We start from the raw sequence: 23,990 nt of genomic DNA, 5'->3' as shown, positions 1-23,990 counted from the left end.
TGTTAAATGCATCCTCTAGAAAAATAGTGTTAAAGTCTTAAGATTTGCTTTTTAAGGTTGATACTGTGGGTTATTTTGTTAACAGCCTGATGTTTGGGACCTATTTTTCTCAAAATAAACAAGTCCTTATTAAACCAGAAATTTGGAGGAAAAAAACAGTGTCTTCCCTAAATTTCCTACCCTAACAAATAAGTTATTCTCCTCTCAGTTTTGATTCACCAGAGGATTGAATCATATCCTGAAGAATCAAAAGCGAATAATATATCCTTTAAGGCAATGCAGGTTGTACACTAAAATTTCAGATGCTTAGAATAATATATTTTTTGCTCACATCACCATTGTCTGTGAGCTTTTTTTTTTTTTTTTTTTTGAGATGGTGTCTCGCTCTGTCGCCCAGGCTGGAGTGCAGTGGCACTAGGTCTAGTTGAATCTGCTCAACCTGTTAATCAGTGTCAGGTGCCAGATTCCAACTCACTATCAGTGTGCCTGTACGACTCTTCTTTCCATAGTCTTTGAATTAAATTATTACTTATTTGAATGTTATATAATACAGCTCATACATTTCAAATGAAACCACCAGGTAAAATGAGTTGTGGCTTAGTATAAAGAAGCTGTTAGCAACTTAGTATTATATATAGATGGATGCGGCTCAACAAGAATTTAGACGAAAATAATGAACTATAATGTGTTGCCATGACGGTCTCTAATGAGCTTATAAATAAATCCAGATTTCAGCACACATATACAGTTTTGTTCAGTACCTCTAAAGGTGGTAAATCAAGAATTCTTATGCTACAGAGAAAACAGATTCTGCTATTACCTAAGAAATCAACTGGAAGGCTTTTTTTTTTTTTTTTTTTTTTTGAGGAGTTTCACTTGTCGCCCAGGCTGGAGTGCAACGGCACGATCTTGGCTCACTGTAACCTCTGCCTCCTGGGTTCAAGCGATTCTCCTGCCTCAGCCTCCTGAGTAGCTGGGATTATAGGCACACGCTACCACACCCAGCTAATTTTTGTATTTTTAGTAGAGATGGGGTTTCACCATGTTGGTCAGGCTGGTCTCGAACTCCTGACCTCAGGCGATCCACCCACCTTGCCTCGCAAAATGCTGGGATTACAGGCGTGAGCCACTGCACCCAGCCATCTGTGAGTCTTTTGTCTGCTTAAGAAGACTTAATCTTTCAGGGATTGTATCTTCTTTCATTTTCTATCTGCATCCTCCTTTGTCTTTAGCCAATGGATGAAAACAAGATGCAAAGAAGACATATTTGCTTCTTACCCACACATCACTTCCACTCACTACTAGTCAATGTGGGTAGAGCTGAGAATAGCAGTTTCCTGGCAGGACAGCCACTTCCTAGCAATAAAAACGCACTAAAAAAAATCATAAATCTTCTTTAAAAAGCTAACATATTTTAAACAAAATAAGTATATGCATCAATAATAAAGTGCTTGTGGTAAAATATTACTTTTATTTCTATTGAGCTTGGGTAATATTTGGCCAAAAGATAGCAAATATACAGCAGAAAAATATTATTTTAAATAAGAATATTGTGAAGTTATTCTGTCAATAGAATACTATTATGACCTCATACTAAGTCTCATCTATAGTTATGCAATACCAAATGCTTTTTATTAAAAGTTGCATTTTATATAATTATTCCATTTATATTACCCTCTTTCACTATTTCAATGCCTTCTTCCGTTTATATCAGTGGAAAACAGGCTAGCTGGTGCCAGGAAAGAACGTGCTGCTATCGCTATTTTAACGATGATGATGAAGAGCACTTGTTTGGGTGGTATTCACGTGCCAAACACTGTTATTTGGCTTGAAGTACTGGTTTTCTATTTTTCCCTAAATTTATTGATAATATACAATTTTTTAGCTATGAAGATTTTATCTCATTCGTATGTTTTATGGAATTTGGTTTAACTGTTTCTGATTTATCTGGAATGTGAAAATTTTCCATGAATCCAAATTGAGTACTATAAACAATATTTTACTAAAAGCCTTTGTGAGGCAGAATAGGATTCATGCTTCTTTTATAATATGGAAGATATGCGTTAACCATGTTCACAGTAATCACTCTGAATACAGCATTCTCAGTGCCCAGTATTCACCCCGAGTCACTCAGAAAAAACTGGTATCTCTGCAAAGACACAGAAAAAGGTGCCAAGAGGAAGTGCACCACATTGCACATAAATGCTTTCCACATGCACCTATTAGGGTCTTAGTTTAATTGGCTGTTATTTGCATGTCCAGATGCTTCCTCAATCTAGTCATACAAGTTTTTGGCAGCTAATGGCATCTTTTATCCATTAGTTTTATATAATTATTTGTGTGGCTGGAAAATAAGTTTTTTGTCAATTTACTCTAAATTGAGAGACTAGATTTGCAATCTTCAATCTTTCAGTGTTAAGGCAAATCAGAGAAGAGCAATGTGTTATGTAGCATGCATTTTTCTGCCTATCAAAATTCTTGTATTGCCTTGGAAACCCGAGGGAGCCATCTAAATAATACTCCCTTTGAAAATCCTTTAGCGAGAATTTTAGATTTTAAAAGGTCAAGAACATAATGATCAAGCAAAGCCAAAATCATGTCTTTGCTCCGTGTTAGTAACCAGGCCATTTCAAAAAGCACGGCAATTATGCCAAGCCATGGAAGAAATGTGGTTTTGATTAATTTTATACTACTTCAAATGTTTCATCTAATTGTTACTTTTATCATGTTAAACTAAGAAAAACTACATATATAACTCCATGCATTCTAGACATAATCATATTGTTTAAAGCTCAATAATGTATTACAGTATAGTAAAATCCTCTGTAATTAGATGTCAATTATTAATAAATTTATTATGTCTTCAAGGTATTTCAATTGTAAAAACAAATAATTAGGTATGCTTTTTCATAATAAGTTCAGTTCTAGGAGGGTACACACTAGTCTCCATGGTATTTCTGTAATAAGTAGTATAAAACTGGGCTACCAGAATGGTGCAGACATGCTGATTTAATTACAATGAGTTCCCTTGTTGGTAGGCTATTGATGTTCCAGAAGCTGATCATTCACTACGGCTTTCTAAATGTCAATCCATAGTGCCAGTGAGCCCTTTCATCCAGGTTGTTTCTTCCTCTGATTGACGTAATCAGCATTGTCTCCTCTGTTTATCTTAGGCTATCTCAGATGAGAGGTGATTTTTTTTTCTTTTTGCATAAATTAGACTCCTTTTTTTTTTTTCCCTCTGCCATGAGATCCTCCTGTCCTCTCTACTGGAAGCACCATGTGGGAGGCAGGAATGATGACAATATACAAATATATTTCCTGCCATGTGGCCACCATAAGCAGCTTACAGCATGGCCCACCTAGAAATAAATCACTTACTTTCAGGCCAGCTGAAGTGTTTTTCTATTATGTGTCCCTTTCTCTTAAAAGCACCTCTGATTCAGTTTAGCCCAATCAGGATAATCTCCCTTTTGATGGCCACAAAAGCAACACATTAGTGACCTAATTTTATGAGTAATTTCACACCACAGTTACAGTTTTTTTACACTCAAGAGGAAAGGGTTACACAGCAGGTGTGAAACAGACTGGGAATCTTGAGGATCATCTTAGAATTTTGCCTACCCACCTGAATAGACTTTTTAAATAGTCTTTTAGACTGGAAGAAAATAAGAGCAAATGATAATATCAGTGTACTAAGGTGCTAAAGTTAGGTCAAGAGGGTTTTTCTCTTACTTTCTAAATGTTTTGTGATGCGATTTTTTTTATAATAAAACATTTTCATATTCAAAAAATAAAATAAAATAAAATAGTCTTTTAGATTTTTTTTTTTTTTTGAGACAGAGTCTCGCTCTGTTGCCCAGGCTTGAGTGCAGTGGTGCCAGTGCCATCTCGGCTACTGCAAGCTCCGCCTCCTGGGTTCATGCCATTCTCCTGCCTCAGCCTACCGAGTAGCTGGACTACAGGTGCCCGCCACCATGCCCAGCTATTTTTCGTATTTTTAGTAGAGACGGGGTTTCACCGTGTTAGCCAGGATGGTCTTGATCTCCTGACCTTGTGATCCATCCGCTTTGGCCTCCCAAAGTGCTAGGATTACAGGCGTGAGCCACCCCACCCAGCCTAGTCTTTTGGTTTCTTTTGTTATCTAAGTAAACAAAGATAATACCTGCAAATAATAATTAATTACTTTCCAATTTTATTCACAACAAATATTAACTAATTTTTTTTCTGGCTTAAATTATTTCTCTTTAATATACCATTTTATACATTCATGCACAGATCTAACAAGGAAAATGTATCCAATTATTCAATTTCTAAAAATTTTTTATTTAAAATGAGAGTTTAAAATAATTATCTTCTGTTTGAAGTTTTTTATTGTTGTACTCAAGAGTGTTACCTCTGTGCAGACAAAGTTGCCTGTGGTTTAATATTGGCTCTGCTATTGTGAGCAAGTCATTTCTCTCAGTGGCTCTGTTTCTTCCTCTGGTAAAATGAGGGTAATAATGATACCCGTGTTATTAAGTTACTGTGAGAATTAAATTTATTAACACATATATAGTGTTCTGGTCAGTACTCAGTAGAAATTAGGTAATTTTAATAAGATAATTATATGCTGAACTACATTAATACATGCTTTAACACAGAAATATTTTTCCCTAAGACATGACTTTTTCAACCAATAGACAAATATATATTTATATTAATTCTTTTAAAAATGTGGTATAAACAATGAAATACTATTCAGCGTCAAGAAAGGGTAAATCCCATTATTTGAAACAAGATAGATAAATTTAGAAGACACTGTGCTAGATGAAATAAGCCAGACACAGAAAGACAAACAGTGTGTAATCTCGTTTATATGTAGAATTTAATAAAGTTTAACTCAAAAAAGTAGAAAGTGGAATAATGGTTACCAGAGGCTGGGGGTAGTTGGAAGGAAATAGAGAGTTGTTCATCAAAGGGTACAAAGTTTCAAATAGGGTAAATAGGTTTTGAGATCTATTGCACAGCAGGGTGACTATAGTAAACAACAATATATTGTGTATTTCAAAATAACTAAGAGTAAATTTCAAATGTCTCACCACAAAGGATAGGTAAGCGAGTTGATACATATGTTATTCAACTCAACTTAATTATTCTTTTTTTTTTTTTTGAGACTGAGTTTCGCTCTTGTCACCTAGGCTGGAGTGCAATGGCACGATCCGGGCTCACCGCAACCTCCATCTCTCAGGTTCATGTGATTCTCCTGCCTCAGCCTCCTGAGTAGCTGGGATTACAGGCATGAGCCATCCATATTATATACATATATTAAAACATCACACTGTACCCCATAAATGTATACAACTCTGATTTGCCATTTAAAAATACTATTAATATTTTTCTTAGAAAAAAGAGAGAAATAAACTTTAAGAATTTGGGCCAGAGAAAAAAGTGTTTTTTCATCTTAAAATTCCAGGAAACACACACACATGTATCTATATCTATATCTATATTTTTTTATTTCAAATGGTTTGCTCATTTAGTGATGTGGGTTAGTAAACTTTTAATGTTATGAATAGTATGAACCCAACACTCAAGAATAAATTTTCTTGATTTTTAATGTTCAAAATAATAAAATCCTTTAAAAGGCTCTAAAGCCACTGTTTTGAGTAAAATTCTCTCTAAATGTCTAAGTAAATTATTTCCTTTACTTGTTAGAGAAACAAGTTATTTGAATATATATATTTAAAAAAGTATGTGTGTGTATATATATATACACATACATATATACACACACATACTTTTTTTTTTTTTTTTTTGAGACAGAATCTTGCTCTGTTGCCCAGGCTGGAGTGCAGTCGTGCAATCTCAGCTCACTGCAACCTCCGCCTCCTGGGTTCAAGCATGAATATATATTTTTAAACTACATTTAAATTTACTGGAGTGCTAAAGAACAGTACTCAATGAGAAATGCTACCATAATATTTATATTTATGCTGTATGTGAATGTGCCAAGGATAGTATTAAAAACATTTAACTACTATTATAGCCCCAGATTGACTGATTAGAATTAACATGGGTTACAAACTACTGATGTGGCCAGCTTGCTTTCAGGCTTAACACTAATCATAATCTAACAGAAAAAAATTGAGAGCTAGTAAATTTCCTGTATACTCGCTACATGACTAAAAATGAAACAGACTGGAATTACTAATCAGTCACTTACAATGTGGTTTAACTTTAACCCTTTACTTTCATTTTTAGAACCTCTTGTCTATTCCAGTCTAGCTACTTTTCACAGAGGACCTAAGCCATCACATGGAATTAAAAGGGGTCCTAGGGCAACTAAAAATTTCTGGCTGGGGCTATACCTCAGTGTTATCTTAAAGGCCCTTGGACTAACTCTAGTCCCCAATAGCCTGTCAGGGTGTCAGCACAAGGACTTCCAGTCTTTTCCTATTGCATTTTCCTTTTCTATGGTGGCTATTATGTCTCCTATCCCTTCTTTGTATACAATGTTGTGGATGTTTCTGCAACCTAAAGATATAATCTTGCTGGGTAGAGTTAGTGTCTTAGGAATGTAACTTTAAAAAATTGCCGTTTTTGTGATTCCTTGAGACAGGAGGACTTCGGAATTTCAGTCTAAATTTTCTAGTAAGGGCTTTTTGTCCCCAATAATAGACATTTATGGCACTGTATAGGGGAATGTCACCTCATGTAAATACCCTCCCCCTCTCCATTTGTTTCTTCCCTCCATGTAAAAGTTCAACATTGTCCAATGAGTTTAAACAGTTTATTTTCTTATGCTGGGGGGCATTCTATAATAATAGCCTATCCAACCCCAAACCTAACTTTTGCCTAAAAAGAATTTGGAGTCAGTTTTTACCTAACACTTCTAATCCTGCAGTGCCACATAATGGAATAGAATTTTTCTCCATGGGGAGCCTTGTCAGCCCTTTGCCCAAAACCTCTCATCTTCCATTCTTTTCCCTTTTATGTCTCTCTATCAGGCCCCACGTCCTATGTGTAAACAGAAAAACTCCACTTTCAACAGCCAGGAGGAAGCCATCCTAATAAGATAAATCTTAGCTTCAATACTGTCCCCATCAAAGAAAGGGCAGCCATTCAATTTTCACACTTTTAAGGCATCTGTTCTGCATTCAATTACATTGGCATTCAAACAAGACAGAAATTTTATGTATAAAAGTTAATCAGTCTTACTTTGTGATTTTTTAATTCTTCACTGGGGCCATAACAAAGAAAGCCAAAACTAGTATTAAAACATTCCCTTCATTAAAAAGTCTTGCCCAAATCCAACTACTACATACTTTCTTCCAACATCTGGGGTACCCTGGGAGTCTTTTGGGCTGAGTGGGTCTAGAAATCCAGCAGGGCAAAAGCCTAGAATTTTAAGCAGGTAAGTGTAACTAAATCCTGCCGAGTAGCTTCTCCAGGAACATGGGTAAAGGTCACACTTGTATCCATGTTGCAGCACCTATAATGGTAGCCTGAACCCAAAGGAGAGAGGGGAGGAGAAAGAGGATGCCCTTTCTCTCTTGCTCTCCACCCTGGGTCACACAAAAGGGAGAAAAGGAACTAAGGAAAGCTTTGTTTCTCCCTCTCGTTCTAGATGGGCAACAGACCATCTGCAGTCTATACTCCCCTCAAGTGTATTCTAAATTACTAAAGCTCCTTTAACCATAAAACTCTAAAAAAAAAAAAAAAAAAAAAAAAAAAAAAAAAAAAAAGACATACTCTCTTGCATAAGGGCATCGCCATCTTACAAATTGGAGGCCTAACCAGTCAAAAAACAACAACAAAAAAGCTCCAAGGAAAAAAGGGTAGAACAAGATCCCCATTCCCAATTAAAATAGAACAATGACCCTTAAAAACCTAATTAAAGTCTTGGTAATCCCATAAATACATAATTAAAAAAAAAACACACACACTTTCTCATGTGCATTTTAAAAAGCTTGCAAAAAAACAAAACCAAATCTTTTAGTAACTCTAAACTGTCCTTGCTAAATCAAAAACCAAGTAACGCACCCCCACCTGCCACTTTTTTAAATAGCCTTAAAAAAGCTTCAGTAAAAACACCTACCTGTATCCCAACTCAATAAAAAAACAGGTTTATTATTCAGGCAGCCCCTAATATTAAAAAAAAAAAAAGTTGCAAAAACAGGCTGTTTCCAAAAATGTAATTTTGCTCAGCCTCAATTTAAAACTTTGCAGTATGTAAATAACACTCTCCTCTGTGCCCCAACTGAGGGGGTCTTTCAAAAAGGCACTAAGTTTCTTTTTAATTTTCTAGCAGGTAAAAAATATAAAATATCCAAATCTAAAGCTCAGCTCAAACTTCAGTAAGGTACTTAAGTCTAGTCTTGTCAAAAAAAAAACTAAAGCAGACTGGCACGGTGGCTCACGCCTATAATCCCAGCACTTTGGGAGGCTGAGGCGGGCAGATCACAAGGTCAGGAGTTCGAGACTAGCCTGACCAACATAGTCAAACCCTGTCTCTACTAAAAATACAAAAATTATCCTCGCGTGGTGGTGTGCGCCTGTAGTCCCAGCTACTCGGGAGGCTGAGGCAGGAGAATCACTTGAACCTGGGAGGCGGAGGTTGTGGTGAGCCAAGATCACGCGACTGCACTCCAGCCTAGGCAACAGAGAGAGACTCCATCTCAAAGAAAAAAAAACAAAAAACGAAAACTAAAGCATGAATCAAAATAAATAAATACATAAATAAGCCTACTTCCTTCTTTCCTCTTTCCCAAAACCCTCGAAGAGCTAAAAGAATTTTAAGGCATGACAGGTTTTTGTAAATTATAAATACCTAGGTATGGTAAAATAGCTCATCCTTTGTATCACCTCATAAAAAAAAAACAAACAAAAAAATGTAAGCAGCTAAAACTCACTTCCTAACTTAAAAACCTAAAACACAGGCCAGGCACGGTGGCTCATGCCTGTAATCCCAGCACTCTGGGAGGCCGAGGCGGGTGGATCACGAGGTCAGGAGTTCGAGACCAGCCTGGTCAAGACAGTGAAACCCCGTCTCTACTAAACATACAAAAATTACCTAGGCACTGTGGCAGGCACCTGTAATCCCAGCTACTCAGGAGGCTAAGGCAGGAGAATTGCTGAAACACACGAGGCAGAGGTTGTAGTGAGCCAAGATTGTGCCACTGCACTCTAGCCTGGGCGACAGAGCAAGACACCGTTTCAAAAAAATAAAATAAAATAAAACCTAAAACACAAAAACTTTTAACCAGCTAAAGCACAGTCTCCATGGGAAGACTGAGGGCTGATGCCCTCAGGTATTTAATTTCTATGTATCAAAAGAAAAAAGGAAATAGCCCTAAAAGTTTTGGCTAAGGCTCAAGGTCTGACTCAACAGCAAGTGGGCTAACCATGGAAAATAACTTAACTGTTTACACCTCACACAGTACTGCAAAACTGTTGTCCTCTAAAAATAGTCTCTGGCCATCACTGCCTCAAATATCAAGCTTTGCTGCTAAAAAAAATCTTTAGTAAAACAAACAAACAAACAAAAAAACCTTGCCCTTGCCTAAACCCAGACACTTTCTTCAAAAAAATCCTCTAAAAAAACCTAAACACAATTGTAAACAGGTAGTGGTACAAACTAGGAAAAAAATGGTAAAATTACTGTTTATATTCTCTGTGAAGTTTTAATTAATAAAAAAAAAAATTCTTAAAAAGCATTATTGGCTAGGCACAGTGGCTCACGCCTGTAATCCCAGCACTTTGGGAGGCCAAAGTGGGCGGATCACCTGAGGTCAGTAGTTTGAGACCAGCCTGGCAACATGGTGAAACCCCATCTATACTAAAAATACAAAAATTAGCTGGGTGTGGTGGTGGGCACCTGTAATCCCAGCTACTCGGGAGGCTGAGGCAGGAGAATCACTTGACCCCAGGAGGCGGAGGTTGCAGTGAGCCAAGATCGCACCATTGCACTTCAGCCCGGAAGACAAGAGCAAGACTTGGTCTCCAAAAAAAAAAGCACTATTAAAAATAACTATCCAAGCTATAAATATATTTTAAAAGGTTTCATGTTTTTCTCTTCATAAATCTTTTCTTAAAAAAGTTTCTTAAGGGGCTGGGCACGGTGGCTCATGCCTGTAATCCCAGCACTTTGGGAGGCCAAGGCAGGCAGATCACAAGGTCAAGGATCGAGAACATCCTGGCCAAGATGGTGAAACCCCTTCTCTACTAAAAAAAATACAAAAATTAGCTGGGCGTGGTGGCGTGCACCTGTAGTCCCAGTTACTCGGGAGGCTGAGGCAGGAAAATCGTTTGAACCTGGGAGGCAGAGGTTGCAGTGAGCCGAGATCGCACTATTGCACTCCAGGCCGGGCAACAAGAGCAAAACTCCGTCTCAAACAAACAAACAAAAATTTCTTCTCAGTCAACTAAATGACTTTTCTCCATTGTGCCTTGCCATTCTTGGTCCATTCATAAAAGGCCCTAAAATAATTTCTGGTGGCCTAAAACTTCTTAAAAACAAGAACACTACAAATCTCATTTAAAAAAATTTTTTCTCATAAAATCCCTAACAACTGTATTCCTAGCCCTGTAAATAAAAACTGTATTTCTAGCCTTGTTCTTAAAGGGCTTTACCCAGAGGCCAATAATCCAGTTAAAAACTGGCAAATAAAAAATCTTGTAACTACTAAATCTTTTTTTTTCTGTGTGGTTATACATGTGTTGTGTGTGTAATGTCTATTTTAAAAAGCTCTAATTAAAAATAAGTGCTTAAATCAATTTTTTTTAAATAAAGGCTGTGGTATCTTTCAGTTTATGTAACTTTAATCTTTAAAAAATAAAATCAGCCTTAAAAATTATTAATAAAGTATAAATGTCTTCAAAATGTAAATAGGTCATCAAAATTATTCTGGCCAAATATTAAATTTGCTAAATGTTTTAAGGTTGTAAACTGCTCCTTTGGGCTTTAAAAACTGTTCTATTTGCCTGCTTCACAATGAGTAAGGCCAAAAAGCGTATGTGCCCCTAACTATGCTAAAAAAAGTCAAAATTCATCTGCACCTAGCACATAATTAAAACAATTTACCAGGTTTTACATTCAAGTTAAAAATTGCTGAAAGTTATCATTATAACATATAATTAAAACTACTAAAAATAAATTTACATGCAAGGTATGCAAAAGCAGTAAAATGTGTTTTTAGTAAAATCTTTTTTAAAAGTATGTTTTGCCTAAAAATAAAGTCTTAAAGCAAAAGCTTTAAGCAAATTGTAAAAAAAAGAATTGTGAAAATTAATCTTGCAAAAAAATTCTGTATGTAAACATATCAACTAAAATTCAAAAGGATATTATACAGTTTTTCAAATTAACCACTAAAATACAAACAGAAGGTTTTATTAAAGCACTAATCTACTCTTTAGCAAAATTTGTAAAGGGTTATAAAAGGTTTATAAAACTCTCACCTCATGGTCTAATTAGTTAAAATTGAAGACAATTGTTTATAAGATTTCATTAAAATTGGGGTTCACATTAACAGTATGCAAAAGTAAAATTTAGCTTTCTTTCTTTTAATCAAAAAAAAAATTTTTTTTTTTAAGATAGATTCTCACTCTGTCACCCAGGCTGGAGTGCAGTGGCGTGATCTCAGCTCACTGCAACCTCCACCTCCTGGGTTCAAGCTATTCTCCTGCCTCAGCCTCCTGAGTAGCTGGGACTACAGGTGCCTGCCACCACACCCAGCTAATTTTTTTATTTTTAGTAGAGATGGGATTTCACCATGTTGGCCAGGATGGTCTTGATCTCCTGACCTCATGATCCACCCTCCTAGGCCTCCCAAAGTGCTGGGATTACAGGCGTGAGCCACCACAACTGGCCAATCAAAATTTTTATGTAATAATAAGAGCTAGTAAAAGGTTTTGCTTTTTCAAATTTTAAGTCATCATTTTAGCAAAACAAATAACTTACGGTAATTTAAAATTTTATTTCAGAATATCAAGTGTTTTAAACCTCCAACATCTTCAACAAACTTCACAAAATCAAATTTCAGTTTCAAAGTTGTCTTTTCTAATGTCTAGCTCTTGAGTGCTGCAAGGGGCTCCTCGGGCATCCAAAACAGAGGTTAACAAAATTATTTAACAAGTTTAGGTACATAAAATTGCCAAATTAATATCTAATCTTCCTCAGGTTATATTTTAGTAAATATCATTAACATATGTTCCAAAATCATATAAAATATCTAAGATTCTAATGTCTAAATGTGCACCATCAATCACAATTATGTTATTATAAGCCACAAAAATAACCAAATTTCTTTGTCAATTGTGCTTCTAACTGTAACCACGCTAATTGTTATCTTACTTTAATTTTCTTCAAAAAATGGTTTACAATTAGCTGTAAAACTTTAACAAATGCTCTCCAATGCAGGTTTCTCATAACAAAACAAAACTCATAAATAGCTCATAATAAAAAAATTCTATAATAATAAAATTCATAATAGAAACTCATAAATATCAATAAAATAAAACTCATAATAACTCATAAATGAAGCTCAATAAAAACTCGTAATATTTATAAATATCAAGCAAAACAAAAGTTAACAAAATAAGCTAAACTAATAAAAAACAAAAGCAATGTTTTTAACTTTTGCTTAAACCATTGGTAATCTTGGCTGGGCGTGGTGGCTCATGCCTACAATCCCAGCATTTTGGGAGGCCATGGCAGGTGGATCACTTGAGGTCAGGAATTCAAGACCAGCCTGACCAACATGGAGAAACCCAGTTTCTACTAAAAATACAAAATTAGCCGGGCATGGTGGTGCGTGCCTGTAATCCCAGCTACTTGGGAGGTTGAGGCAGGAGAATCGCTTGAACCCAGGAGGCAGAGGTTGCAGTGAGCCAAGATCACACCATTGCACTCCAGCCTGGGCAACAAGAGCAAAACTGTGTCTCTCTCTCTCACACACACACACACACACACACAAATTGCTAATCTTTATTTTGCTTTTCAAAGTAAGAATTTCTTAAAACCTTTTAACAAGGAAGGTATACTCCTGTAAATAAAATTTTAAATGCATTTGTTTCTCTCAGCCTAGTTCCTCTAAAATCTAAAAACTAGTTAAATTATTCTTGACTTACAACAATATAGTTGTTTGCATCAGTGCAACACACAAACACACACACATAAATGTGCGCCTCTTCCAAAAACCCTTAAACTAGCACCCCCCCAAAAAAATCCTAGCTACTGTTCCCTACACAATGCCCCTTTCAAGCAAAAAGTAGCCCAAAAAAATCCAATGCCTAATCTCTATAAAAATAGTTAGGGTTTCCACTCCTGAATGGAGACTGAAAGAAGTTTGCTTGCCTTAGGTAAATAGCAACAGAAAGGTCCCTGAAAAGTCCCCAGCCCATAAGTCATTGCCTCAACCCCACATAATGTAAAATGCAGCCTGGAAAAAAAAATTCAAGCTGCAGGCACCAATAAAAAAACTGGCACAAAGTATTGTGCCTAAAAACGTGCCCATAGCTGCACAAATAGAAAAACCTCCAGCCCATTTAAATAAAATTTGCACAAACCTCTAGCTCACTCAAATAAAAAACAAGGCCTGGTATAAAACGCCTTTATCCTTTATATAATCAGAGGGCTCCACAAAAAGTTTCTTCTCCTTTTGTGGGCATAAACACAGTGGGCTCCAGTAGGCACTCACCTTTATTTAAACTATACAGCGGCTCCTATAAATCATCACTTCAGATCCTAAATGGTCCCGGGCCAAAGTCCCAGGCCAAGCTTTCACTTCAGCTTCTAATAGGTCCTGGGCCAAGCTAAGCAGCATCTATATATCATCATTTCAGCTTCTAATTGGTCATGGGCCAAGATCTCAGCCCAAGCTTTCTAATTAGTCCCAGGCCAAGCTAAGTCACAAGATCTCCAAAACAGCCCACAAACTAAGCACATTTCTTTTTATTCCTAGTCCATAATAACCCTGAACCCCAGCCTTATAGGGGGAAATCCTATTCAGAAACCCCTCTCTGATAGCAAAAAGCTTTCTTCTTTTGCTTATTAAACTTTCACTCCAACCTCACTTTTGTGTTCGTACTTTTTAACTTTCATAAAAATAAAACAAAAAACTCTTATCTCAAACAAAAGAAAACCTGTTAAATCTTGTTGCATGGCTAAAACTATACAGAACTACTCTAGGAATATACCAGGAAAGGCAGGATAATTCACAGTCCCTTTAAAGGAAGCAAATTGCTCCTGTAGGACCTGGGAGACAGCCCAAATATTCTGAGTGCCCAAACTGTAAAAGTGGAAAATGGGGCTTTATAAGCTCCCAAATTTATAAAACAATAACTATTAGACCTAAGAAATTAAATAGACAGAAACATAATAATAGTGGGGGACTTCAATACTCCACTGACAGTACTAGACAGGTCATCAAGATAGGAAGTCAATAAAGAAAAATGGATTTAAACTACACCCTGGAACAAATGGGCTTAACAGCTATTTACAGAACATTCTAGCCAAAAACCACAAACTATGCATTTTATTAATCAGGACACGAAACTTTCTCCAAGACAGAACATATGATAGGCCACAAAACAAGTCTCAATAAATTTAAGAAAATTGAAATGATATCAAGTACTTTCTCTGACCACAGTGGAATAAAACTGAAAGTTAACAACAAAAACCTTTAAAACCATTCAAATACATGGAAATTAAATAAACTGCTTCTGAATGATCATTGGGTCAACAATAAAAACAAGACAAAAAAATATTTAAAAATTTTAATGGAATGATATAGTGACAAAACCTATCAAAACCTCTGAGATACAGCAAAGGCTGTGCTAAGAGGAAAGTCCATAGCTTTAAATGTCCACATCGAAAAGTCTGAAAGAGCACAATATACTATCTAAGGTCACACCTCAAGGAACTAGAGAAACAAAAACAAACCAAACCCAAACCCAGCAGAAGAAAGGAAACAACCAAGATCGGTGCAGAACTAAGTAAGATTAAAAAGAAAAAAAAGATAAATGAAACATAAACCTGGTTTTTTAAAGGATAAATAAAATTGATGGACCATTAGCAAGATTAAGAAAAAAAAGGGAGAATATCCAATTAAGCTTAATTAGAAACAAAACAGGAAATATTACAACTGACATCACAGAAATACAAAAGATCATTCAAGGCTACTATGAACACCTTTACACACATAAACACAAAAATCTAGAGATGAATTAATTCCTGCAAATGTACAACCCTCCTGGCTTAAATTGGGAAAAATCAGAAACCCTGAACAGACCAATAATAAGCAGTGAGATTAAAATCGTAATTTTAAAAATTAACAACAAAAGAAGTCCAAGACCAGACAGATTCACAGCAAAATTCTACCCGACATTAAAAGGTAAATTGGTACCAATCCTACTGACATTATTCCACAAGACAGAGCAAGAGGGAACCCTCCATAATTCATTGTATGAAGCCAGCATCACCCTAATACCAAAACCAGAAAAGGACATAGCCAAAAAAGACTACAGACTGATATCCCTAATGAACACAGAAGCTAAAATCCTTTAAAAAAATAATAGCCTGCCTTCCTTCCTTCCTTCCTTCCTTCCTTCCTTCCTTCCTTCCTTTCTTTCTCTCTCTGGCGCAGGCTACAATTACTCGGCTTGCTGCTGCCCGCGCCGCACACTGCCTGGGACTGCCGGCGCGCGCCACCGCTGCCTGCCTTTTCTCCTTTGGATGCAGGCACGCGTTCGCCATCTTGGCCACGCTGGTCGCCAGCTCCTGACGCCGAGTGCTCTGCCCGCCTCAGCCTCCCGAGGTACTGGGACTACAGACGGAGTCTCGCTCACCCAGTGCTCGGTGTTGCTCGGGCTGGAGTGCGGTGGCGTGGTCTGGCCTCGCGGCAGCCTCTACCCCCCCGCCGCCAGACTTGGCCTGCCAGGGTGCTGGGATTGCAGCCCCTGCCCGGCCACCGCCACATCTGGAAGGTGGGGAGCGCCTCTGCCCGGCCGCCCCAGCTGGGAGGTGAGGAGGACCTCTGCCTGGCCGCCCCGTATGGGAAGTGAGGAGCGCCTCTGCCCGACCGCCCCATCTGGGAAGTGAGGAGCGCCTCTGCCCGGCCACCCACCGTCTGGGAAGTGAGGAGCGCCTCTGCCCGGCCACCCACCGTCTGGGAAGTGAGGAGCGCCTCTGCCCGGCCACCCACCGTCTGGGAAGTGAGGAGCGCCTCTGCCCGGCCACCCACCGTCTGGGAAGTGAGGAGCGCCTCTGCCCGGCCACCCGTCTGGGAAGTGAGGAGCGCCTCTGCCCGGCCACCCTGTCTGGGAAGTGAGGAGCGCCTCTGCCTGGCCACCCATCGTCTGGGAAGTGAGGAGCGCCTCTGCCCGGCCGCCCCGTCCGGGAAGAAGTGAGGAGCGCCTCTGCCCGGCCGCCCCGTCCGGGAAGAAGTGAGGAGCGCCTCTGCCCGGCCGCCCCGTCTGGGAAGTGAGGAGCGCCTCTGCCCGGCCGCCCCGTCCGGGAAGAAATGAGGAGCGCCTCTGCCCGGGCGCCCCATCCGGGAGGAAGTGAGGAGCGCCTCTGCCCGGCCGCCCCGTCCGGGAAGAAGTGAGGAGCGCCTCTGCCCGGCCGCCCCGTCCGGGAAGAAGTGAGGAGCGCCTCTGCCCGGCCGCCCCGTCCAGGAAGAAGTGAGGAGCGCCTCTGCCCGGCCGCCCCGTCCGGGAAGAAGTGAGGAGCGCCTCTGCCCGGCCGCCCCGTCTGGGAAGTGAGGAGCGCCTCTGCCCGGCCGCCCCGTCCGGGAAGAAGTGAGGAGCGCCTCTGCCCGGGCGCCCCATCCGGGAAGAAGTGAGGAGCGCCTCTGCCCGGCCGCCCCATCCGGGAAGAAGTGAGGAGCGCTTCTGCCCGGCCACCCATCGTCTGGGAAGTGAGGAGTGCCTCTGCCCGGCCACCCACCGTCTGGGAAGTGAGGAGGGCCTCTGCCCGGCCGCCCCGTCTGGGAAGTGAGGAGCGCCTCTGCCCGGCCACCCACCGTCTGGGAAGTGAGGAGCACCTCTGCCTGGCCACCCACCGTCTGGGAAGTGAGGAGCGCCTCTGCCCGGCCACCCACCGTCTGGGAAGTGAGGAGTGCCTCTGCCCGGCCACCCTGTCTGGGAAGTGAGGAGCGCCTCTGCCCGGCCACCCATCATCTGGGAAGTGAGGAGTGCCTCTGCCCGGCCACCCCGTCTGGGAAGTGAGGAGCACCTCTGCAAGGCCACCCATCGTCTGGGAAGTGAGGAGCGCCTCTGCCCGGCCTCCCATCGTCTGGGAGGTGAGGAGCGCCTCTGCCCGGCCGCCCCGTCTGGGAGGAAGTGAGGAGCGCCTCTGCCCGGCCCCCCCATCCGGGAGGAAGTGAGGAGCGCCTCTGCCCGGCCGCCCCGTCCGGGAAGAAGTGAGGAGCCCCTCTGCCCGGCCGCCCCGTCCGGGAAGAAGTGAGGAGCGCCTCTGCCCGGCCGCCCCGTCTGGGAAGTGAGGAGCGCCTCTGCCCGGCCTCCCCGTCCGGGAAGAAATGAGGAGCGCCTCTGCCCGGGCGCCCCATCCGGGTAGAGGTGAGGAGCGCCTCTGCCCGGCCGCCCCATCCGGGAAGAAGTGAGGAGCGCCTCTGCCCGGCCACCCATTGTCTGGGAAGTGAGGAGCGCCTCTGCCCGGCCACCCACCGTCTGGGAAGTGAGGAGCGCCTCTGCCCGGCCGCCCCGTCCGGGAAGAAGTGAGGAGCGCCTCTGCCCGGCCGCCCCGTCTGGGAAGAAGTGAGGAGCGCCTCTGCCCGGCCGCCCCGTCCGGGAAGAAGTGAGGAGCGCCTCTGCCCGGCCGCCCCGTCTGGGAGGTGAGGAGCGCCTCTGCCCGGCCACCCATCGTCTGGGAGGTGAGGAGCGCCTCTGCCCGGCCACCCATCGTCTGGGAGGTGAGGAGCGCCTCTGCCTGGCCACCCATTGTCTGGAAAGTGAGGAGCGCCTCTGCCCGGCTGCCCCATCTGGGAAGTGAGGAGTGCCTCTGCCCGGCCACCCATCGTCTGGGAGGTGAGGTGCGCCTCTGCCCAGCCGCCCATCGTCTGGGAAGTGAGGAGCGCCTCTGCCCGGCCACCCATCGTCTGGGAAGTGGGGAGCGCCTCTGCCCGGCCACCTATCGTCTGGGAAGAAGTGAGGAGCGTCTCTGCCTGGCCGCCCCGTCTGGGAAGTGAGGAGCCCCTCTGCCTGGCCGCCCCGTGTCTGGGTAGTAGTGAGGAGCTCCTCTGCCTGGCCGCTCCGTCTGGGAGGTCTACCATGGAGGCCAGAAGCAATGTGGGGGCTGGACGTGGTGGCTCACGCCTGTGGTCCCGGCACTCTGGGGGGCGAGGCGGGTTGATCACTTCGGGCTAGGAGTTCGAGACCAGTCTGGCCAACTTGGCGAAACACGAAGAATACAACAGACAAACCAACCAACCAACTCAATGACAACAAAACAGGTCTACCCTGGAGTCATACTCTAATTTTTTCTATTTTCCTCCCTTTCTGATCCTTTATCCCACTTTCTTTTTCTTCCTCTTCCTTCTCCCTCTTCTTTGTCAAATAGAGGATTGAGTTATTATCACTGATCCATATAAAGTCCCTCTCTCATTTATTTTAACTCCCACCCCCATTTCTATTCCCCGACTTCCCATGTGCAACCTTCCTAATATGTTTGATACGCATCTTTTTGTTTGTATGTATTTTTAGAAAATGTTTATTGTTTTTGTATACAAAAAAAATCAATAAAAAAAAAAAAATACTAGCTAACTGAATCCAACAACATATCAAAAAGGTAATCCACTATGATCAAGTGGGTTTTGTATCAGGGATGCAGGGATGATTTAACATACACAAGTCAATAAATGTGATACACCAATAAACAGAATTATAAACAATGATCATCTCAATAAACACAGAAAAAGCATTTCACACAATCCAGCATTCCTTTATAATTAAAATCCTCAGCAAAATCTGCATACAAAGGACATACATCAATGTAATAAAAGCCATCTATGTCAAACACACAGCCTACATAACACTGAACAAGGAAAAGCTGAAAGCATTCTCTCTGAAAACAGGAACAAGACCAGGATGTGTACTTTCACCATTTTTATTTAACATAGCACTGGAAGTCCTAGCCAGAGCAATCAAATAGGAGAAAGAAATAAAAGGCATCCAAAGAGGAATTTAAGCTGTCACTATTTGTTGATGATATGATTGTATACCTAAAGAACCATAAAGACTCCTCCAAAAATCTCCCAGAACTGACAAGTGAATGCAGCAAAGTTTCTAGATACAAAATTTCTGTACACAAATCAGTCACTCTGCTATATACCAACAGTGACTGGGTTGAGAATTAAATCAAGAATGCAATTTTTTTTACAATAGCTGGAAAAAAATACTTAAAAATATACCTAAACAATGACATGAAAGACCTCTACAAGGAAAACCACAAAACACTGCTAAGAGAAATCACAGACGACACAAACGAATGGAAACACATCCCATACTCATGGATTGGTAGAATCACTATTGTGAAAATGACTACATTGCCAAAAGCAATCTAGAAATTCAATGTAGTTCCCATCAAAATACCAACATCATTCTTCACAGAATGAGAAAAGACAATCCTAAAGTTTACATAACTTTATACTATAAAGCCATAGTCACAAAAACAGCATGGTACTGATATAAAAATAGGCATATAGACCAATGGAACAGAATAGAGAACCCAGGAATAAAACCAAATACAGCCAACAGATTTTTGACAAAGCAAACAAAAACATAAAGTGGGGAAAGGAAATCCCATTCAACAAATAATGGAAGGATGTTTAGCAAGCCACATGTAGAAGAATAAAACTGGAAACTCGTCTCATAACTTATACAAAAATAAACTCAAGATAGATATAAGACATAAATCTAAGACCTAAAACAGTAAAAATTCTAGAAGATAACATTGGAAAAACGTTTCTAGACATTTGCTTAGGCAAAGACTTCATGAATAAGAACCCCAAAGTAAATGCAACAAAAACAAATATAAACAGATGGGGCTTAATTAAACTAAAAAGCTTCTGCAGAGCAAAAATAATCAGCAGAGTTAACAGACAACCCACAGAGTGAGATAAAATCTTCGCAATCTATACATCTGTCAAAGGACTAAGATCCAGAATCTATAAAAAAACTCATACAATCCAGCAAGAAATAAAAACAATCTCATTTAAAAGTAGGCTAAGGATATGAATAGACAATTCTCAAAAGAAGATACACGAATGGCCAAGAAACATATGGAAACATGCTCAACATCTCTAATTATCAGAGTAATGCAAATTAAAATCACAATATGATACCACCTCACTCCTGCAAGAATGGCCATAATTAAAAAATAAAAAATATATAAGAGGTGTTGGTGGGGATGTGGTGCAAAGGGAACAATTTTACACTTCTGGTGTGAATGTAAATTAGCACCATTCTGAAAAATAGTGTGGAGATTTTTTTAAAGAACTAAAAGATAATCTATCGTTTGATCTAGCAATCCCACTATTGGGTATCTATCCAGAGGAAAAAAAGGCATATGAAAAAAGATACTTGCACACACGCTTATAGTCTATGTGCCTATTTGTATACCAGCACCATGCTGTTTCGATGACTAAAGCTTTATAGTATAGTTTAAAGTCAGGTAATGTGATGCCTCCAGATTTGTTCTTTTGGCTTACTCTTGCTTTTGTTATGTGGAATCTAAAAGAAAATTTTATTATTTTTGATCACATCAATTAACCTGGAAGACAGCATATTAGTTGAAATAAGCCAGGCACAGAAAGATTAACATCTCATGACCAAATAACATATTGTTACTCTCTTTTACCTCCCTCCTTGAGTAAAGTGAAAAAGGATAAAGTTAATGGCATAATAATGCTTCATTGAATGCACAATAGTCTTAACATGTTAAAGAAATGTTTAATTACAAAATTAAGCTTATACATAATCTAAAAATTTTCAAATGTACTGCATTTATAGCATAAAAGTACAATTAGTAAAATGATTCACTAGTAATTTAATTACATTTAATTTAAAGTAAAATTAAAAATGCTTTTCTCTGTGATGCAGAATATTACTCTGAACACCTACCTCATGCATCACTCAGTATGAAAAGTAAACTAACAAGGGCCTCTCCACTTAGATTTTCATCATAAACCTTACATTTTAATGCCCATACTCTTCCACAGAAAAAAACATAAATAATGCCCATCTAATAAAAAAGAATCTCTCCTATATCTGACACACCAAAAATTTATCACACGCTTTCACATGTGAATACAATAGGAATGAAGATAAAGTAATTTGAGAGTTGAATTTCATCATTTACTTTTCAAATAAGCTATAATTTTTTCAAGAAAAAAGTATACTTTCAATGCAATTATAACTCTCCAAAGAATCTTCTGCTCCTTTTAAAGTTATTTACAAATAATCTAACAACTTATAGATTTTTTTATACTCAACACTCTGTTTTAGTGTAATGTCTAAAGTGTCAGTGCCTTAGTTATTTCTACTGTAAATTCTTTAATATTTACATAGACTCAATTTTGGGTTAAATATTTTTCATGCCTACTGCATCTGCAAAAACACATTTCAATATAAACTCGTGTTTTCTACGCCGTAGTTTTTGAAAAAAAATGTTTTTCCAAATTCATTACATTTGCAGGATTTTTCTCCAATATAAATTCCCTGATGTTGAACAAAGTTTGAGCAACTGCTTCAGCGTTTTTCTCTAGTACAAAATGCGTACAATAAGATTTGTAATACAAGTAAAGGTACTACAACCCTCCTACGCTCCTTATATTTGTTATGTTTGTCTTCAAAATAAACATGCTTCTTCACTTTAAAGTGTTATATTTTCTGAAATTTCTTTTGACAGTAATTGCATTTGTAATGCTTTTAATAAGTATAAACTCTCTGGTGTTGAGTAAGATGTGAAAAGATATCAATGACTTTTTCACATTCTTTATACTTGTACAATCTTTCTCAAGTAAAAATGCTTTCCTGTGCAATAAGATGTGAGTATTGGTTAAGTTTTGTCACATTCTTTACACTTATAAAGTTTTCTCCAGTATAAATTATCTTACCTACAAGCAAGTGTAACAATCATTGGAAGGCTTTGTCAAATTCTTCATACTTTTAGGGTTTCTCAACAGGATGCTGTCTTTAATGTTTAGGAAAGTTTTAGGTGTTGTCAAAATTATTGTCACATCTTTCAGGTTTGTAGAGTTTCTCACCAGTATGAATTTTCTTATGTCTAGTAAGGTGTGAGGACCGGTTAAAAGCTTTGCCACATTCTTCACATTTGTAGGGTTTCTCTCTAGCATGAATTCTCTTATGATTAGCAAGAGTTGCAGGCCAGTTAAAAACATTGCCACATTCATCACATTTGTAGGATTTCTCTCCAGTATGAATTACCTTATGGTTAGTAAGCGTTGAAAATAAAGTAAAGCCTTTGCCACATTCTTCACATTTGTAGGTATTCTCTCTAGTATGAATTCTCTTATGTCGAGTAAGGCTGGAACACCCATTAAAAGCTTTGCCACATTCTTCACATTTGTAGGGTTTCTCTCCAGTATGAATTCTCATATGTTCAGTAAGGTTTGAGGACTGTATAAAAGCTTTGCCGCATTCTTCACATTTGTAGGATTTCTCTCCAGTATGAATTTTCTTATGTCTAGTAAGGTTTGCAAACTGGTTAAAAGCTTTGCCACATTCTTCACATTTGTAAGGTTTCTCTCCAGTATGAATTTTCTTATGTTTAGTAAGGTTTGAAAACTGGTTAAAATCTTTGCCACATTCTTCACATTTGAAGGGTTTCTCTCCAGTATGAATTCTCTTATGGTTAGTAAGGGTTGCAAACCAGTTAAAGGCTTTGTGACATTCATCACATTTGTAAGGTTTGTCTCCAGTATGAATTATCTTATGTTTACTAAGGATTGAGAATAAACTAAAGGCTTTGCCACATTCTTCACATTTGAAGGGTTTCTCTTCAATATGAATTTTCTTATGTTTAATAAGGGTTGAGGATTGGTTAAAGGCTTTGCCACATTCCTCACATTTGTAGGGTTTCTCTCCCATATGAATTCTCTTATGTTTAATAAGTTCTGAGAACCAGTTAAGAACTTTGCCACATTCCTCACATTTGTAGGAATTCTCTCTACTGTGAATTCTTATATGTTGTGTTAGATGTGAAAGCATGCAAAATGATTTGCCACATTCTTTACATTTGAAAAACTTCTTTCCAGTATTTCTTTTCTTATGACTGTTTGAATTTGAAAATTTACGAAACACTTTCACGTATTTATCACATTGAAATATTTTGCTCTGGGTAGTTGTCAAACATTGGTTAAGTTCATTATAACCTTCTTTGAACACCTTAGACTCATCCACACTTTTACAGCTTATTCTTAATTGTAAATTCTCATGTCCACATTTTCCGTATCCTCTCAGTATCACTTTTTGAAAAGAATCTTTTATGCTGTGCTCTGGCCAAAGGTCTTCAGTGAAATGAGAATATATAACTGAAAGACATAAAAATAACAAATTACGCCACTTCCTAGACTCAGATGAATATATTTTACAAATCAAATTTATAAAATTACACAAACTACATAAGTAAAATATAAAAATAACTAAAAAATCCTAAAAGTAAAAAAAAAAAAGTTATGTACAAATGAAGAAGCTCGACAAATTAAGATACACACAATGATATTTATAACAAACACATATACAAACACAATTTCAAAAGTCACAGACAAGAAGAGAATCTTGTGAGTTGCAGTATAAAAATGATATGTCATTTACAAGCATAGTCTTTTTAAATAACCAGTGAATTTGTCAAGAAAATTTTGCAGGCAAGAAAAGAAGTATGTGATATAGTCAAAGTCATGAAAAAAATAGATATCAAATGAGAATAATACCATCAGCAAATCTATCCTACAAAATGGAAAAAAACAAAA

At 39.1% G+C, this 23,990-nt stretch overlaps 1 protein-coding gene across 9 annotated transcripts in view; it reads right to left on the bottom strand.

Moving 5' to 3' along the window:
- Positions 1-23,990, bottom strand: part of LOC129489856 (zinc finger protein 680) — a 77,987-nt gene that overhangs the window by 9,792 nt on the left and 44,205 nt on the right. For 5 of the 9 annotated variants that reach the window (XM_055293040.2, XM_063608906.1, XM_063608905.1 and 2 more), the window contains one exon: positions 20,930-23,552. In XM_055293040.2, coding sequence (XP_055149015.1) covers positions 22,213-23,552 — 1,340 coding nt within the window. In that variant the 3' untranslated portion in view covers positions 20,930-22,212. Of the gene's footprint in view, positions 1-20,929; positions 23,553-23,990 lie in introns of those variants that run through there. The other 4 variants (XR_008660096.2, XR_010113519.1, XR_010113520.1 and 1 more) reach the window with 1 other exon arrangement.

This window comes from Symphalangus syndactylus, chromosome 9, assembly GCF_028878055.3.
Source record: "Symphalangus syndactylus isolate Jambi chromosome 9, NHGRI_mSymSyn1-v2.1_pri, whole genome shotgun sequence".
Classification (NCBI taxonomy): Eukaryota; Metazoa; Chordata; class Mammalia; order Primates; family Hylobatidae; genus Symphalangus; species Symphalangus syndactylus.
The sequence above is the reverse complement of the archived record's forward strand: the minus strand, read 5'-3'. Positions and strand labels throughout refer to the sequence as shown.